Raw genomic sequence first — 17,701 nt, forward strand, 5'->3', positions numbered from 1 at the left:
TAGAAAACAAAGCTCTACACAAGGAGTGCGTTAATCGACACATTCCTGAGTGCATTAATCGTTTTTTATTTAATAAAATAATGTTCGATATACAAAGACGATGCAGCTTCTAACTCCGTATATGTAATCATATCTACGTCAGTCTATCTGTAACAGTTTACGACGTGAACTTGACATATGTTATCAGTTGGTACACGACTCCCGCTGATTGTAAACATCGTGATAGATATGAGAGAGGCATTAATCACTTTAGTGTACTTGGAATGTATTACGTAGTCCGGTGATTAAGAGCGCGAATTTGAGAGATGCTGGTTGGAGATAAACTAATCACCGGATTGTATAGGTTGTCAAATTGTGCCCGAAGCCCAGTTTTACTTTACAAGGATTTAAGCTGATCTAATCGCTTATAATGTGTTGAAATAGCATGTCCAACACACAGTTGTGAAGTGCTGCTTAGTTTGCATGAGTTAAGATTATTTCACTTGGGTCAAAGTCAGCTAAGTCAGGCCCGTCCAAATTATTAAATGACGATAATTCATTCATTTCTTCATTCAGGAAACAAGTCCCATGTCAGGCCAAAGATTATTAACTTTAAGGATATACATATAGGAAATCGTGAACATAACTATTGGTGACACGACCTTGCTCTTATTTACGTAATATTATCATGCAGCCGTAACAACTGTATCAAGACTAAACAATGAAATTATTGATTTACCTTATATCTATGTACATAATATTATGTAACTTGGTTATAATACCAGCTTGCTGTTCAACCCAAAAAAAATGAAACATTTTGAAAATAATTCGGATTACATACGAAACTGTCATTATTTTTTCTGAAAAAATTATGTATTTAAAACTATTATGAAGTATTTAAATGTCAGCAGGAAGCCTTACGGAAGAATATCGCGTTGTCTGCGGAAAAAATCTATTAGGATTATCCCTCTAAAATCATGAGGATTATAAATTTTACCATAATTAACCTTGATCTGTTTATCATTATATATTAGGTAATTTATCAAAATCATCACATATTTTCCTTTTTATTACCTTGAAAGATAAAAAAGGGTTTTTACTTGAACCCCGTTTAGAGTGAATTTATTTACATGTCTTGCTTACAAAATAACGAATTGTTTAATAATTCACGTATTCAATAAAAGGTTTGATGGTCAATTTCAAAGAAGTGAGGTTTAATTATTAATGTATCTAATATTTTCGTTAATAGCGCAGACGTACAATACAATATATTAATTTACTTTATCATGACTAAAAGCTGCGGAACATAAAAAGTAAAAGAAGGCATTATGGTGGGTGTACATGGGCGTAGGTGGTCACCCATCCATGGACTGACCGTGTGAAGCGTAGCTAGGAAGCGTAGATAGGTATGTCAACAATTATATATAAATATAGCACCTCAATCTAGTACAGATAATGTCAGTTTACATATTTAATAAGTGGGAAGAAATCTGTCCGACCTTGAGCGATCGGTCGTCATCTAACTGATTGGTGGTATTGGAACAATCAAATCGTCTATGCATATGAATATAATAAGATACATATTACATGAAAATAAATTATTTTTGTATTTTTTTCTATCTGTCTGTTCTTTCCAGCTAATCTCTAAAATGGCTGGTCCATTTTTGACAGGACTTTTATTTTTAGGTAGCTTATGTAAAGAGACTAAATTAGATGCAACAACATGCTCATAAAATTTCTTTAAAAAATTCTTTCTCTGTCTATATCTTTTTTTTCAAAAAAGATTTCCATAAAAGCATCGCGATTTCATAATTTAAAATAAACCTATTACAAAATTTGCTTTTCATCATTAAATTCCTAATCTTAACTACTTTTAATAACCGTTTTAGTGCGTAAATAATGATTAGGAATCGTAACTGGGATTAATAAAATCGATTTTTCCATTAGATCGAATCGAGATTGAATTCTTTACGTACACACACTTGGCCAGTGCAATTAAGATTACCCTTAACGATAAATCCCTACGTCCCTATTAATATTATAAATGCGAAAGTAAATCCGTCTGTCTGTCTGTTACGCTTTCACGTCTAAACTACTGAACTGATTGTAATGAAATTTGGCACAGAGATAGTGTTGACATTGAGAAAGAACATAGGATAGTTTTTATCCCGGACTTTTGAAGAATTATCTTGGAAACGCGATATAACCGACATCGACGCGGGCGAAGCCGTGGGCGAAAAGCTAGTAACATTATAAGTCGAGATGTCTGCGTAGTCAGCAACTGTAATATTAATAATAATATTTTACACAACGCCATCTAGTCTCAAATTAAGCAAAGCTTGTATTATGAGTACTATAAAACTGATAAACATACTTATACATTTCTAATTACGTGCATAATATAGATAAATTACAACCGAACACAGAAATATGGTCGTGCTCATCACAAAAACATATCTCTTCGTTGGGAATCGAACCCAAAGCCTCCTTTATAGCAGTCAGGGTTAGTTACCTCTTGATCAACAGGGCAGCTATTTCTATATTATACTTTAAATCTTACACATTTGTCTGCTAACCTACCTTACGAAGCGATAAGTTTTTTTCTTAATAATAGATCAGATACTTGTTTTTCTTCAAAATGTCTTTAACCATTTTGTTATCTTATGTCTAAGTTCTAATTATGTCACGTGTTCTTAATATAATTTTAATGATACAAGAAATTTAATTAACTATTACACCACTTAAAAATACATAAAATTATACGCAATTGTCTTATTACGTTAGAAATTGACATACTTATGATAATGCGAATAATGATAAATTAACCTATTTCGCGGCTTTTTAATGAATTAAGATAAACTATTGACACGGAAGCGTATTTATCTAAATTCCATAAATAGTACATTATTCTAAGAAACATGTTTTGCTTGAAAACAATGTTAAAAGTCCAAAAAAATATGTCTTCGCTAAGAACACAAACAAATATTGAAAAGGCAGACAAAACATAAAAACCTCTAATTTAGACCTCAAATATTAAATTCTGGAATCATTAAGCTGCCAGTAAGAAATAAAAAAAATTGAAATCAAAATTTTCTATTTCACGTAGGATCCAGTTTGGATGTTATCCGGGCAATTTAAAAACGTTTCAATAATAACTAGATAATCAATGCCCGTACTGTCTATATTTATCGCAAATAAATACTAATTAAAATAAAAACCATTTATTTTGTTTCCAACTTAACTTATGCACTATAATTTCCTTACAACCAAAAATAACAATTTAAATTGACTCAGTCTTAAATTCAACATAATATTTAAAATTTATACACTTTAATAGAGTCGCCTAATTATTATTAGATGGCCATAAAAATTACGCCCAAACATCTAATCACGTGCGTTTCGTCTGTGACTACTCCACAATGAATATCAATCGGGTTTCCGTAGACGCACACATGTTTTGAATCGTGAATGACATTCCAGGGGCTACCAATCTTTTACGGCATGTAGTCTTATTCTTAGTCGCACTGCATGGAAGTTAAGTTTTTGTCATTACGCCTTCTAGGAAACAACTTAAGCTAATAAACAGTCAACAAACAAAACTCAACAAAAAAACATAAGTTTTCACGAAAACCTATGGTTTCGGGTAATGTTATAGGATGAACTTAACCCCCTGTATTTTCCACTGTTTAAATTGCAGTACACACTTTGGCAACCCCTGACATACCCTAATATATGTTAAAGTGTTGCGAAGTGAAATCTCAGCGTACATTAGAGGATGATTGGTTGCTTGCGATATGTATAGAGGAATACATATTTTGACTTCTTAAGGGTCAAAAAAGGCTAATTAACTACAAACAGCCGGTTTTCTGTTCATGCCTCTGCTTTATGGATAATGCCACGCGTTTTCACTGTCGATTTTCCAATTCCAATATTTTCTATGCTGCTAAACTCGAAATATTTTTCTTTACCGACTGTCAATGGTGTCTTAGAATAATTTAAAAGTTATATAATGTGACTTTAAAAGCCACTTTTCGTACTTCTCAGGGATTAGAATTGCTACCCAAAGCATATATTTACCAACGCTTTAATCTCTCGTATTTTTCTGGATCGTTCAACTAAGAGTCCGAGCGACGTGACCTTGTCATGGAGTGCTAACTAGAAAGACTTGTCTGATATTTTTAGTTAGTTCAGGTATAAAATGCTAATATGATAATGAAGCAAGGATATGAAGTGTGCACGGTAAAAAAGCTTTTTAATACCGGGAATAGGACTCAAAATCTAAAATCAAATTAAGTTACCTAGGTTCCATTTCCAAAGTCACCACACTATGGGAGCCAACGGATGGACGGCGTCGTCGTGGGCGACCTAGGAAGCGGTGGCGAGACGACCTTAACGCTTACCGCGCAGGCTGGTTCCATGCGGCCCAGAATAGAGAGTCGTGGAAGGATTTGGGGGAGGCCTTTGCCCAGCAGTGGGACACAGTGGGCTAGAGAAAAAAAAAAAAGGTTCCATTTTGCATGGGTCTTTGTCAGTGCATGGTACTATGAACGTCACACTCCCTCCTACCTCCGTAGCTTCTAAAACTTAAGTAAATAGTTCACAGCCTTGACCTATAAACTAATCAGCGTCTCCTTCATTACGTTATCCTTATCATTCTGCATTAGTTAATTAAATTGAACTGTTTCCGACAGAAATAGAATTGGTGTAACTCGAGAAATGTTTGTTTTGTTATACCAGGCTACGTCATTTTTCCACGAACGGCAAAAAAGAAGTATTTATTTAGGATAAATGTCAGTGTCGTTATCTGACCTTATATTCGGAACTCCTAAACAGATTTTGATGTAACCGTTCTTTAAAGTTTTCCTCCTTTTATCTGTATATGTAGAGCTAGGGTCCTTCGAGCTCCCAAAAGTAATTGGTAGACGCCACCAGTTCTTGTAGTTAAGGTACATTTCTAGGAGCGCAGATATTGTCAGAACAGCTCAATAACATTAAATTGACAAATCTAAATCTCAGGTCTCTCAAAATGGAGTATACATGTACAGTTGATTGTTTCAATTTGTATACTTATAAGTTAATGCGACGTATTAACTTACCCTATACGGCGTAACCCCCAGGACTGATAACAGATTTTCATTAGACAATCATTATCACAAGGTAGGTACTTCGAAGACATAAATACAAATGCAAATCTCGCTCCATTCGAAACACAATCGTGTGACGTCACGCCGCCCGAAACACTGATCGTTAATTTTTATTAGCTCTTTATGAATAGACTCTGCCATTCAATCTTTATAGGCAGTCCTTTATTCATTATACGATTATTGATCAAGATTCTTTATTTTTAATCTGCTATATTTTGGTTATATTTCATAGTTATTTATGGTGTTGAATCTGTTCGTTTCCCAAATAAAACATCGGTTTATGTCTAGTAATTTTTATGGACGGTAAATTTAACAAGTTAAATCTATCTTTAGTACGCTGTAGGTTTCAAATATCTATTGATTTCTAAACAATCATATACAGCATGTATAGACATTAACACACATTAGAAATTATGATTTCTGTTTCAGTTCCTTATATAAACATTAATAAAAAATCCAAGTAGCGCACATCAACACATTTTTTTCCAGATGGAAAATCATCAAAGACCTCCGCGTTGGGTAGAGCGGACTAGAGTGTCACACTGACTTAAACCTTCCCGTGTTCCTCTATTTTGCCCTTTGGGCAATCTCTCTGAAGTTCCAACACGGTTAATTCAATTCGCCACACCTAAGTAAATTATTGTTAAAAAAAAATCATTTTATTTGATTAATTAACATCTTAGGCAGAGAAAATTCTGATTGTCTTTGTTATCATGGGAATTGGCATTTTCCATCTGTGGGATTTTTCCAAAATGTTAAAATTATCATTGCCATACCATAGAGATTCCCATCTTCATAAATAATAAAATATATCTTGTCTGTGGTCAAGTATTTTCTAGAAACATTCTTCATTGGCTACAAGATTATTATTCAAACATGTTATGTTAAAGTTTAGAATATTGTTAGAGAATGATAATATGACATTCCAAAACCAAACAATGCAATCATATCTAGACATAATAAAATACTTCGTAAGTGAGAGATATGTAACTAGCTAGGATGTTCAAACAGTTTTACTTTATTTGCTAATTACAATTGTATCAAAATCAAAAGCTTTTGTTTCAAATTTCAATTTCACTGACCGCACGTGTCTTGGTTATGACCCCCTATTTGTGAGATTCATGAAGTCTTTGCCAGAATTTGCCGCAAAAGATTATATAAATATATGTAGAGAGGAGTTAATACTTTAATATTCTCTATATTAGGTAATTACATAGTCTATACTTCTGTCAATTTTGTCTCAAGCGTGGCGTACCATATGACCTTACAAACATAGCAAAAATATTTATGCGAAAAGTTAGTGATTTATTACACGTAGGTAATTAAGTGGGTGTCTGCATAAATAAAATAATAATTGTCGATATAAATGTAAATAGACAACAGACTAAATTATAAGATTGCAGATTAGACGAATTAATTACTGCTTCCAATATAAACCAGTTCAGTCAGGATATTAATGACACATGCGAGCGATAACGCGACACGAGTATAGTTTTATTATAATATATTATAAAGCACGAATAGCCGAGTGGTTGAGGTCGCCACGCCAAACCCACAGTGCGCGACGTGTTGCGGGTTCGATCCCTGCGGAGAACAAGCGTTTTTGTGATCCACGAATGTTGGTCCTGAGTATGTGTAGTATGGGTTTCTTTGTGCATGTGACTTGAATGTTTGAGAAACCCCCTGTGACACAAGGGTTAAATTCCTTAGTGTGGGAGTCGTTTTTAATACAAAAAAATATAAGTTAAGCTGAAGAGTTTGTTTGTTTAGCTAATCTCCGAAACTATGTGTCTGATTTGAATCATTATTTCAGTGTAAAATAGCCCATGTTAAGTAATGCCAAAGATGTATTAAAGGAGCATGGCTGTAAAATGTTACAAACACGTGTAGAAAGTGCGTGCACTCGAAAACTATTCTATTGATAGTAAATATAGTGTTTGATAAAAGTAGATGATAGTCAATAATTCACTTTCTTTTATCAAAAAACTCAATAGTTTCAAGAATAAAACTTAATTCTGTGTTCAGCGCAAGTGTCCACTCGAAATTAAGATTTCCGTAGTTTACCTTATGACTAATGACACTTTACAATAAAAGTTATCTGTATATTATTGTAATGACAGCGATTAAACTCTTGATACTGCATTTATAATGACTAAGAGCTTTGTACACGTGGTCGCTACCATTTCTATAGAACTTCTTATCTGTACTAAATATAAAATTGGAGTGTCAGTTTGTAATATTAAAATAACCGTTTTAGTAATAATAATTTAATTTTTGTCTGTCTGTTTCTTTTAGCTAATTTCTGAAACACTGGATTGATTTTGATTTGACTTTTATCGACAGGTAGCTGATGATACAACTATTAGCTGACCCAGCAAACGTTGTTTTGCTTATTTTTTTTTCTAGTTGTATGTATTTTTAATGCCACATTTAAAAATAAAAACAAAAAATTTCGTCCAAAAAATATTTTTTTTTTTTGTGTGAGCAACCCTTATGACTTAGGGATATGAAAAATAGATGTTGTTCTATTCTCAGACCTACCCTAAACGTGTAGAAAATTTCTTAAAAATCGGTCGAACCGTTTCGGAGGACTACGGTAACTAACATCGTGACACGGGAATTTTATATATTAGAAGAGAAGATTAACTTTTTTATTACAAGCTAAGAAAGTCAGGAGTACCTTCAGCTAGTAATTAATACAACTTGAAGGCGGCTAAAAGTAGAAAGTGTCTTTTCTTGGTGTTTTTTTATAAAGAAATGGTTTCATAATCAATATTTATCAATATTATCAGTACATTTTCATCGTCTTACATACACTTACGCTTAATTTAAATGGCTCGACAAATACCGTTGATTGTTTTATGACACCTTGGATTAACATATAGGATTTTCATACCCACTTTCTATCCGGCTTTTTATCCAACGTCGCTAAATGTGCTTAATGCTTCTACAGTTATAACCCATTTTGGCGAAACCGCGAGTTAAAGCTATAGAGAAAAACCAAAATGCGTTTTATCTACACCTACCTATCTAAAACCGCAATTTAAACCCTCACAATTACCAGATTGACGCATGTATGCATGATTGCATGCATATAAAGTTCCAGATAATTGTTACTAGGTATGAGAATCATTATATCTGCATAAATGTTTACAATTTGCATACTAATATATATAACATGTCTCATAAATCATATAAAATGATACGACCGGTGTAGTAATTGTATTTTAATGATGTATAAGAAACTGGTCAATCGATATGAAAGCAATTGTTATGTATGGTCAATGCGGGCATGCATATCCTACTAATATTATACACCCGAAAGTTTGTATGTATGGACGTTTGTTCTTCTTTCACGCAAAAACCACTGAACGGATTTAGACGAATCTAAGTAGACAGATAGTTTAAAACTAGGATTAACAGATAGTTTTTATCCTGTTTATCGTGGGACTAATTTTTGTTTGTTTTCTAGGGCAACAACTAGTTTCTGTAAATAAAAAGATATATTTTACCTGAAAGCTGTTTCTAAACTGCTAAGTTAAATAGAGTTAGTCAGTAAATTGTGAATACAGTTTCCTTTCAATATACCCCAAACCATAGGGTAAAATGGTGGCATCGAGACCATGAAACTTGCTTCTGTCGAAATGCAAACATATTTATTAGAGTCAACTGAGTCCTTAGGCTTCACATAATGCGTCAAAACTAACTCATTCTTTTGTTTCAGTGACGATCCCTGCCCTAAACTTCGGCATGTTGATGGGCTGGCAGTCTCCCATGACGCCACTACTGCAGTCCCCGGACGGGCCAGCTCCCGAACCCATCACGGATGACACTATCTCTTGGATGGCAGCCATCACCTTCTTACCCCCCATCTTCTGCGGGTTCATGGTGGGAGACCTCGCTGATAGATGGGGGAGGAAATTTACCACGTTGCTGACGGCCTTAATGCTTGTGGTAAGAGTTGACATGGTTTCTTCTGCTAGCGGTGTCTAGAACTACACAGGTGGAGATTAGCTCGGTTGAACAGCTCTGCTACGCTAGCTATCACGGTATTCCCGGTCCGATCGCATAGTTGATGAAATATAATAGAAGGTAGATAGAACATTCTTTATTGCACATCACATCTATAAAGGATTTGACACACAATTATACATGTAAGTAGTTACATGCTGATAAATATAAGAGCAGCCGTATATCAAATGCTTGAACACAAAACCACAACTTCTATTCCGCAAATCTAATTCAGGGAGGATGAAGCTGTGGCAAGCAATTTAATTCCAGCAAACTATACAACTTACCCAGTTTCCTATTAATTATAAACATTAATAAAGTCTACATCTAATTTCTTAAGACTCGTTATATAAACACGGCCGATCAATAACAGTGTCAACCATTTAATCTGCTTCGTTAACGTGCGGTTGTAACCACTTCATTCAGACGGCGGTTAGTCAGCGCCACATCTGTCTTATATTGAAACCAGATCGATATCAGCCACTTGACATAATAAATGATGATCATTTTCACGTTATTAAGACTCCAATGGAATTGTATGTATTATGAGATACTAGCTATAGGGCGCCCGCTATAAGTGTACGAAATTTTGTCTAAATCCGTTCAGCGACTTTTGCGTGAAAGAGGAACAATTGTCCACACATATAAGTTTTCAAAAACTAGTGATTTTTTCTCTATTCTTATGCTTGCCAACTGAAATTAAATTAACATGTTTATTATTTTGAATGTACTTTGTGTTATGTTTTAAGTTGTATTGCAGCATATTTCAATAAACTCTTTGTTTCTCAGATAAGTTGGTCCATCACTCTGATCTCGCTCCGTCCCTGGGCGCTGATCGCGTCACGAGCGGTCGCCGGTCTCGCCTGCGCCGGCTGCTATGTCGTCATACCTCTTTACCTTAAAGAAGTAAGTTTTACCATTTACCTTAAAAGAAGTTAGATTTACCATTTATCGACACTTATCTATATTTTTTAAATCTCCTTTTTTCGCTTCGGAAAACATGACTCTGCGTTTTGGGTGGAGCAGAAGGACGTTCCAGACTTTTATTTACGAAAAACTATCCATGTTATGTTCCTTCCTTTGCCCTTTGTATACCGGGGCCGCAGTAACCCTTTCGTTCAATCTCACTGGAATTTGAAGCTCATGAATTACGATTGGGCTCCAAAGAGAGAAGAAAGAATTCGCTCAAATGGATTGCAATGGAATGGATACATCACTGATAATGAGCTGACGCGGCGGTGGGGTCGTGATTCGAAGCGGCCACTCTCGTGTGAAGTGTTGTATCATTAATTTTAGAGATGGGAAGCTTATTTGAAAATAGCCACAGCGTTACTTTATGAGGGTGGCAAGCCTTTTGGTACAATTATGACACTGTGCCATAACTCTTACTATAATTCGACCTCACTATCAAATTATGTCGGATGTGTAATTATTTGTTATTTCCTTCTATTGACACCCAAATACTAGAAACTTTATATGTAGATTACATTGTCCATTGTCTAGTAAACAGATATTCCAATTGTTCACTTGTTTTTCACTTGAATGAAATTTGTCATGACCTACGTCAAAAAATCATCGTCATTATTTAAACAATGGGATTCGGGAATTTTTCATGTTTGTTATGTTTATGCCTATTTGTAAACTATGTGGGAAAGTAATTGATAATATTACTAGTATTCAAATTACCTTAACTTTTGACGTAATCAATAGGTTTTGTTTCCTTTCCTTGTTATTTTGTGGTTTAATTCCAAGAGAAGTTACCTGGCTCATTTGTCATTTAGTACAGGTAAAGTCCTTTTTGACGTCATGGAGTTTTCTATTTCTTTATCTAACGCAATATTGTATGCAATTTTAAGGAAATGGTTTATTTGAATCTTACTTTATGTTTAAATTATTTTCTCATTTTGGAACTTTTGCTGATCCAAGACTACGCAATGAAATTCTTCACTCGTTCGTAGCGAATGGAAGAACCTTAACCAATGCACATCGCCCAGAATCCCAAACGTATGTGAATGACAGTCCTTTCAACAAATGAGGTGACATATCGTTTCAATCTATTGCAGAAATATAACCGTCTAATTTCACTAACACATTTCTTCTTGTTCGTGCCCATTTTTATGAATCTACTTACCCCTAATTTCCTCCATCAGATAGCCTCGGACAACATCCGCGGCGCGCTCGGCTCCCTGTTCATCCTGTCCCAGAACCTGGGCTACCTGGTGGTGTACGTCGCCGGTGACATGCTGTCCTTCGCGGCGGTGCTGTGGCTGTGTGCTGCTGTGCCCGCTGTGTTCCTGGTGGCCTTCATCGCGATGCCGGAGACCCCTGTGTTTCTGGTGAAGCAGGGGAAGATTAAGGTAAGATGTGATGTCTTTTCGCATCTTAGAGTGAGATCTAAGTGAGAAGCCGGGTAGTAGAACCAAAAAAATCAGGAACAAAAGCAAATTCAAAGGTTTGCAGTTTTAATAAGGTAACAAAATAGGTTAAGAGTCTATGATCACCGATCTCGCTTGAAAATATAAGAAATAAGGTTGTCAAAACGTGACAGCGCAATACATGTATAGTGGCATCTCTGTTTCAACCGGCAATAACTTTAAAACGTGTTGGTAAGGCCCCTGGTTACCTAAAGCAGGTATAGTATAGATGAAACCATCCATCAATCTATTTAAGGAACATTATCAATCCAGATTGTTATAATAGCTGTAAAGATAAACACATATTTTACATAGGTACATTTGAGGCTCTGGCTTATGATGCCGAAAAAACGACGGTAATAGCTGTCTAAATTTTCCGTCAGTCAATTATGTCAATTTACTTTCACGTTCGTTTTCCACTAACTTAATAAGGCTGTTGCCCTGCCGTTTCGTAATCACTGATTTTCTGATTTAAAATTAACAACTCTTATAAGAAAGTAATAAAGGCTTATTTCTAAAAAAACGGTGATTCTAGACAAATTGGTCATGTTAATTTTGATATGAAATCACTTTTACATGTATTTTTTTTTTAACTAGCTGGAGTCGACAGTTCCTATCAGGCCACCCTGAACAGAAACTCAGAGGTCATCGCCTACTTTAAAGTCCAGACAATGTAGTTTTTTATAACTAGTAAATAAAATAATTTGGATAGTAAGTAGTCCTAAGTATCGCGGTTGTGAATTAACTTGCGTATCAACACCTAATGTCGTCAATTTGACCTCTAGACATTCTCAGAAACAAGATCATATCTTAATAATAATCGATGCATCTCTTAGGGAAATACCGATTTCAATATTAGTTGTTCCATTTGCATTAATATGTGCGTCAGCGAATTTAATAAATTATTTTAAATGTATACATATACCGCAGATCATTTAGTATTTAAATAGGTGTTCTAAACGATTTTAAATAAATTTAAATATTTATTTGCGTATCTCGCTGCCCGTTTTGCTATGGTCACGTTTTTGGGTAGTTCATTTAGACAGGCTAAAGGCTTATAAAACGGTACATTCTATAGAAGAAAAGAACGAGGCATCAAAAAAGCTCTGCAAGTCTATAGTAGAAGTAAATTGAAAAAAACGTATCAGAGCCAACTTAGTAAATATATTTAAAAAAAATATTATATTTCCATAACCTATTCTAACTAGTGGCTTTGAACACGTGTAAATTATCAGTGTAGAATAAAATTACATAATTAATACATAAATTGTCATTAATATATTGAAATAAATAAATATGTATTAATAACAAGAATTTGTTAAAAACATGAAATTTAATTTTCAAATATGAAAATCTACTACCCTATACACAACCTTAAATATTTATACGCACATCACTAGTTTAAAACCTTCCTCATTACATAAAAGGTTGCACTCCCCTGTGATTCACAAACCGGTGCATTGGCAGCGGTATTTCCGGTCGCCGATACTTTCCCGGGCCGGGGAAAGACCAGATGCAAATTATCTCTCAAGACGTGATTTAAATGTGTCTTTATTATTAATGCCAGTCCATTTGACACTGAGTCTAAGTTTCCGCATCTAAAGATTAGCGGTTTCATATAAATTGTTGTTTTCAAAGTATCCAACATTTTCCTCTATTTATAGAGCTTATATTAACCAGAGCTATTTCTAAAGTACTGCTTCTGTACCTAAATTAATAATATGTCAGTTTTGTTTCGAAAATGGTCAACTCAGAAAGCAGAATTGGGCTAACCAAATAATGTTCTTATGAGCTGAGCAAATGTTTGTTATTGTTATTTATAAAAATATACAATAATAAAAAAATCCCTTAAACCGTTTGTTGGTGATAAAAGCGTTCTTTTTATCTTTAGAAATACAAGGAAATTGACTTTAAAAATACACTCTTAACTACCCCATTTTGCATTAAAGATGCGTTCTGGTATATCATTTTAATAATAATGTCGCATTTGTGGTAGCTGTAATATAGTTAAATCAGTCCAGAGAGTTAACGAATATTGTCTTTACAGGAAGCACGGGCAGCACTCGCGTGGCTCCGAAACACCACCATAGACAACAAGGATCTAGAAGAATCCAGGAATATACAACCAAGTCTTAAAGTCTGACTCAGCGGTTGTGGAAAAGAGAGGCCGATCTGTGATAAAATTTGTAAAATTAAGTTTGAAAAGTATAAAATTGCAACACTACGTTACAGATGCATATTTTCTTTACGAAACACGTAAAAAACTCATTTCATCCAATATCTACTTTTAGCCAAGTATGCTATAAAAGTATATTTCAAATTCTTGATTTTATAACACATTGTTATTTATTCTTTCTCACAATTTAAGTATTGCGTTCGAGTACTATGAAAAGTTGATATAGAACTAACCACGTTAATGTATTCATTTAGGGGCTAACTATCTTTTTTTTGAACGACTTCCACAGCAAGGCATTTAATCCTTGTATCACGGGGCTTTCACAAACATTCAAGTCACGTGCACAAAGACACTCAGACTCGGGACAAGCACTCGTGGATCACACAAATGCTTGTACTAGGCGTAGGTTTAGTTTAAGACGTTTTTTTAATACTTGCTCCTTAGATATATATAGAAAGTCTGACAGTTAGACAGTCAAGATTTTCCATCCTGTTAATATTTTCGACGTCTGAATTGGGTTCATCGGCAAAATTATACCAGTCAATGCCCTCTTTCGTATATGCTTGAACTACAAAACGGCTTAAATAAAACTATTAAAACACTATATTGTGTTTAGTAGTTTATTATTATTTAAATAAACACTGTTGTATTTTAAACATTTACGCCATAATGGGCGGAAATGCACTAAAACTGGCACTGTGTTATGTACGACATAGATGTGAAACCTTCGGGTAATTTCACTCTCTTCAACTTAGGTGTTAAGTTATTAATGCATGAACATGTTTTATTGACTAATAGGCACCATTACAGAAAATCGTAAATTTAAAATACCTTCCCGGAATTTCCCAGTGTTAGGTAGTAGGTTGAAAGATCTTAACTCACGTTATTCCTGAATATACGAATCTCATGATTTACTAACTCACATTATCGGGATCATCCAACAAGTTTCAAGTTTCATAATATTTTTTATTAGATTGCTAATTCTGTAGCTATATGTACGAATTTTGACTGCACGGATAGCTGAGTGGTTGAGGTTACCACGCCAAACCCACTGAGCGCGTCGTGTCGCAGGTTATCCTCGCCTAGGAAATGCATTTTTGTGATCCACGAATGCTGAGTCTGGGTGTCTTTGTCAATATGACTTGAATGTTTGTGAAATTTACATTTTACCGCGATACAAGGGTTGGATTCCTTAATGCGGGAACAGTTACAAAATATATAAAACAAGTTCTTCTTTATCTGGTCGTAAAACTCGCGTTGCGCAATAATCTAACAAAATGTTGTCAACCCCTGCCTCCAATGAGTCCGTGGAGGTTGTATGCGGGTTCCGAGAAGTGCTCTCACCGCGGCCGAGATATATTTACTGCCTTCCTGCGTAATGAACGCTGGCACGCGACGGATCTTATACAGGGTGACTAAATAACGCAATGAATAAGAAATGTTCGTAATGTAAGAATATTATGCTCAACTTTACACAACGCCATCTAGACTCAAAATAAGTAAAGCTTATATTATGAGTAGGTACTAGAAAACTGATACATACTTATATATTTCTAAACATACATATTATAAATAAATTACACACAGACGCAAAATGATCATGCTCATTTCAGAAAATTTGTATTAGGTAGAATCGAACCCACGGCATCCGGTATAGTAGTCAGAGTCACTAACTACTAGATCTTCAGTACAGTCACAACAACACTTAAAATAGAAAATGTCACAGAATTCGGTAACCTACAAATATCTTCTTTGAAATTACTTAACTTACTAATTACATATTTTTACCTAATGGCTGACTTACTTTATTTTATCATTACTAAGAATTTTAAGCCTTACCTCTAATAGTGGTGTTGTTATTTTAAATTTAACAACTAATAATAAGTCCATTTTAACAACACCCTGTATAACAAACAAAACCTGATACCAATCGAGGCACACTCGAATAATTCCAAAAGCTACAGACGATCACCTCGCATAATTTATAACAACCGCATAATATTTCATACGGACTCATCCAATATGAAAAAAGGTTTAATCACAACCGTTTATTACCTGCATTTGCTTAAAAAAAATAAAAAAATACAATGTGTGTAGGTACACGCATTCTCTGCTGTTTTTCTTCCCAAGTGACAACTTTACATTAAAATATAGAAATGTCATTTAATTTAGTTTCGGGTAATCACGTGACTTTGAGTTGACAGTCATCTCCGTTCGAGCGGTTTTTTTTTGTCGTAATGTAATTTGGCTTTGACTGCTTCAGTATTTTTTTTTTAAAGTGAATTAGAGTATAATAACGTATTAAAATTATATTTTAATACATTGTAGGATGTATGTCAAAGTGTGTGAGACTGTACTGCTTTCATCTCTGGTCCCATTTTGAGCTAATAAAGATATTTTAAGGACTTGTGTACGAAGATATTAATAGGATACCTCTCAGGTATACGTAAATACTTATCTATACTAATATGTAAAGCTGAAGAGTTTGTTTGTTTGTTTGTTTGAACGCGCTAATCTCAGAAACTACTGGTCCAAATGGAAAAATTCTTTTTGTGTTGAATAGACCATTCATCGAGGAAGGCACTATTAAGGCTATGAACCATTACGCTGCGACTAATAGGAGCTAAGATGTAATGGAAAATGTGAAAAAAAAACCGGGCAGGTATACCTAAATCATAACTTATAGCTTCTACCCACGGGGACGAAGTCGCGGGCAACAGCTAGTGTAGGTATAACTGTATCCTAAGACCCAGTGTATCCATCTTCACTGCTACATCATTTATCAAAGATACTAGTAATTTCTCAGTAAATCATTTTGACGTTTAAAGCGGGATTAGGTGTGCTTTTCTCCTCACCTAACATCCCGTTTATATATGATTGCATTGTGTCCGAGTTCTTACTGTGACCTGACACTAGCGCTAAATCGTGTAGTGTCGTGAGTTGGAACTACACTCCATCGACGGATAACGACGCTGATAACAGGATCGCTACTCGATCTTGCTTTGGTTGCATAGTACCTTTTAAGAAGGAATCAAATTCGACGCAAAATCTAAAACAAAACCATACCAAGAACGAAGTAGGTAAGCCTGCGCCCCAATGGTCAAATTTAAAAAGCGGCAGTGGGGCCCAGCCCAGACCCGTTTTATTTGATTTGTTTTTCTAAATACCCACGCTCTTAATTGTCACTCCATTCAAATTATAAAAATCTGAGAAAAATGAAAATTTCCAGCCTGCTCGCTTATCAAAAAGTACCACAAACTTGAGTTACAAAAATCCACCCGGAACGACAAACAAACAAGAAAGTGAGTGTTTAAAAAAAACGTGGGAAAAACCGGTCAATTAAACGGACAAATCAAACGCAGATCGGGCTATAACAGAAATATTATTTTAATATGAATTTCCATATCTTAATTAATAATCATTTATAAGGAAGGAAAATGTTTAATTGGTTGGATATTCCGATCATTTCTCAAGTGCACTTAATGATTATTCAGACAACTTAATACCTTAATAAGTATACGACGTCATTTCTTAAAGATAGGTAATATTATTCATAATATTAGATTGAAGAGGAAAAAAAATAATATCAATAAAATAAAACTTTAATATGTGTTTGAATTTACATTTTTAAAGAACTATAGTAGGTAATATTGGCCTCTTCCCATATAGGGAAGGTTTGAACATTGATCACCACGCTAGCTCACTGCGGGTTGGCAATTTCAGATTCCAATATTTGTTATCTAGATTTCGTCACGATGTTTTCCAGTGTTAGATAATTAAGAGAGTATATAATTAATAACTTTGAATGTCTCACATTGGTACTTTGCTTGCGTTTGCATCGAACCTGCACCTCGCGCGTACAAATCCTTGCATAGAACCGCAAGACAAACACGACATTGACTCATGATAGTTATATTTATAGGTAAATGTTTTATAAACACAGATCAGTATGTTAAAATATTCCACAATAACATTTT

At 34.6% G+C, this 17,701-nt stretch overlaps 1 protein-coding gene across 1 annotated transcript in view; it reads left to right on the forward strand.

Moving 5' to 3' along the window:
- Window positions 1-17,701, forward strand: part of LOC113493888 (solute carrier family 2, facilitated glucose transporter member 8-like) — a 42,642-nt gene that overhangs the window by 19,418 nt on the left and 5,523 nt on the right. Inside the window, exons 3-7 of the mRNA XM_026871920.1 lie at window positions 8,848-9,077; window positions 9,924-10,040; window positions 11,285-11,491; window positions 13,596-13,685; window positions 13,840-13,843. Of these exons, the coding sequence (XP_026727721.1) occupies window positions 8,848-9,077; window positions 9,924-10,040; window positions 11,285-11,491; window positions 13,596-13,685; window positions 13,840-13,843 (648 nt within the window). The remainder of the gene's footprint in view (window positions 1-8,847; window positions 9,078-9,923; window positions 10,041-11,284; window positions 11,492-13,595; window positions 13,686-13,839; window positions 13,844-17,701) is intronic.

This window comes from Trichoplusia ni, chromosome 5 (assembly GCF_003590095.1).
Source record: "Trichoplusia ni isolate ovarian cell line Hi5 chromosome 5, tn1, whole genome shotgun sequence".
Taxonomy (NCBI): domain Eukaryota; kingdom Metazoa; phylum Arthropoda; class Insecta; order Lepidoptera; family Noctuidae; genus Trichoplusia; species Trichoplusia ni.